General features: G+C 38.0%; 1 protein-coding gene across 1 annotated transcript in view; it reads left to right on the top strand.

The window, feature by feature from the left end:
• Positions 1-46, top strand: part of LOC111489926 — a 707-nt gene extending 661 nt beyond the window's left edge. Inside the window, exon 2 of the mRNA XM_023138330.1 lies at positions 1-46. This exon is cut by the window's left edge and continues 211 nt beyond it. Coding sequence (XP_022994098.1) covers positions 1-46 — 46 coding nt within the window.
• Positions 47-2,500: the final 2,454 nt, after the last annotated feature.

The following is a 2,500-nucleotide window of genomic DNA, read 5'->3' as shown; positions in this document are numbered from 1 at the left end:
TCATGGGAATCTCATTGAAGATGTTCGTGCTAGTATAAGAATATAATGGTCCTGTACCCTGCATCACACTCTTCGAGAAGGAAATTTCTGCACTGATTTTCTTGCGCTGTTACATTGGGTCAGAATGAAAGGTTCTCCATTCCCCACTAGCGGAAATACTCTCTTGATGGCTGATGCTCAAGTGCCTTCCCAAGAGGCTTTCAACTGTAATCATTTTTGCTTTCATTTGATCGGAACTACTATCTATCACCATTGAGTAAGGAATCAAAGTTACGAGTATAAGCGGAAGGCGAAGTCAGGTTATAGCTATGCAGCAAAGAAAAGGAGGTGATCAGTACCCGTAACGTAGCGACGAAGAAGATGATCATTTATTTATTAGGCGAACAGTCGAAGAACCTCTCTAAGGAAGAATGGAGCTGCTTCATAAGGAATAGGAATCAGGCTTTGGTTTCACGAATTAATGTTAGTTTCTTTATCGGTCAGAGATGAATCTAAATCAATTTCGTATTCGTAAGAGTTCGTAAGAGAAAGAGCGAAGTAGGAAAGATCAAAAGATTCAGAGTAGACTCCTTCTTCGGGACTATATATAATAAGATTCGTTTAGCAATCCTTCGTCGAGCCTTCCTATAGGTTTAAAGCTCCTGTTTGCCTACTAAATATTACACATTCGTATATGCTGAGAAATAGAATAGGCTTTTTTAGCTCCTTTCTCAGTCACCTGATTTGGCACCAGCCACAGGAGTACTATTCATATTTCGGCTTGTGACGGGGGTGTGATCAAGTCAAAGACTTAGCGCTAAAGCACCTTCGCTCCTATCCTTTAAGTCGACTCCAGTGGACTCTGAGCTTATAAGTCGGTTCGAATAAAAGCCTGTCAGAGAATTGTCAAAAGTCGGATTTTCCCAGAAGTTGCCGATCAAGGATAATGCAACGAGGTGTTTTCTAATGTAATGATCATTCCAAGATTTCCTCTGTTTAAATAGAAGTACAATCTACTAAAAGAGTCAGAACATTAGTGAACTAGTCTTGAGGATTGGTACTTGGCTCCTTCGTAAAGAAGAACAAGCAAACGATACCTAGATCCGGCTGGGAATCAACAATGTTGCTTAGGTTACATTGGAAATAAGTACTGAATGAAACCATTTTTTTCTATTTTCCACTAAGTCAGCTTGCCCCATGAGACAATGGACGCTTTTCATTCCTTCCTCTTTTTCTTGCTTAGTTGGCTACTCTCATCTCTGAATTCAAATATGTTGGCCTAGGTTATTGGCTGCACAACCTCATTTAGATCTTCCTCTATTAGAGACCAAAAAGAAAGAAAGGCTCTATCTCAATGACAGATTATCTCAAAAAAAAAAAAATAAAGCATCGCAAATAATCTATCTACAATCTTCGTGAACGGACTTCTCAGAATAATGGTCGTAGGTCTTGCAATTATGATTTAAGTTCTTTTAGTTCTGTTGGTGCCATGCAGTACGGGGCCTTAGAGATGGGTCACATTCCTGGTTCCAGTTCTATTCCAAAGTCTACCTTTCGCGATGGAGGGAACCCTAGGAGGTCCTCCGGGAAGACATCCATAAATTCGTTTACTATGGACACTGTATCTATGGGTTTTTCCTTTCCTTTTGTGTTTACTACACAAGCTAGAAACGCCCACCCCCCTTGTTGTACCAGGCGTCTCGCTTTCATAATCGATATCATTTTTGGGGTGGTACCTGTGAAGGTTCCTTTAAACTTAAAGGTGAGTCCATTTGTAGGTGTGAATATCACCTCTTTCTTATAGCAGTCTATGCTAGCAAAGTTTTCGGCTAGCCAGTCCATTCCTAATATGACGTCAAAATCCGTCATATCCACTACTTTTAAGTCTATGTGGATGGTTTGTCTAGCTATTACCACTTGTCCGTCTTTTACTCTATTTTTCGTAACTAAGTCTACGTCTGCTAGGGTACCAGTACGTACATTAAGGGTTCTAACTAAGCTTATGATTTACTTATAACAATTCCCTACATTCTACCATATAATTGAGATAAACAAAACATAAATATCATAACGTAAAGACATGCATAACATCAGATCACATCACAACACATTTTCACAGTATCATGTCATGCATCATATAAAGCCAACCACGTTAAATATATCACAAAGATTATACATCCCTCATTCTACATAAGGTTTACCTGGCATCGGTAATTTTACCTACTTAATCTAAGGTCATTACTATACCTTGAAATGCGAAATGTACATTTTATAGGCCCTGTTCATAAATGCAACGTAAACTCATCTTTTATTACCTCGTGAAAGAGAATTACATTACAAGGGAAAGAAAGGAAAAGAACATTATTGAAATAAAGAAAAAGGAACAAAACTGAAATGAATGTCTTATACTACCCTATGGTTTACTATGCAAATACAATTCAACCTATACTAACCTATACTAATGTTGCAAACCGAATTCAACCTAGACTATGAAATAGAAAAAAAAAAAAAAAAAAAAAAA

The sequence above is a fragment of the Cucurbita maxima genome, unplaced genomic scaffold (assembly GCF_002738345.1).
Source record: "Cucurbita maxima cultivar Rimu unplaced genomic scaffold, Cmax_1.0 Cma_Scf00015, whole genome shotgun sequence".
NCBI lineage: Eukaryota > Viridiplantae > Streptophyta > Magnoliopsida > Cucurbitales > Cucurbitaceae > Cucurbita > Cucurbita maxima.
The sequence above is the reverse complement of the archived record's forward strand: the minus strand, read 5'-3'. Positions and strand labels throughout refer to the sequence as shown.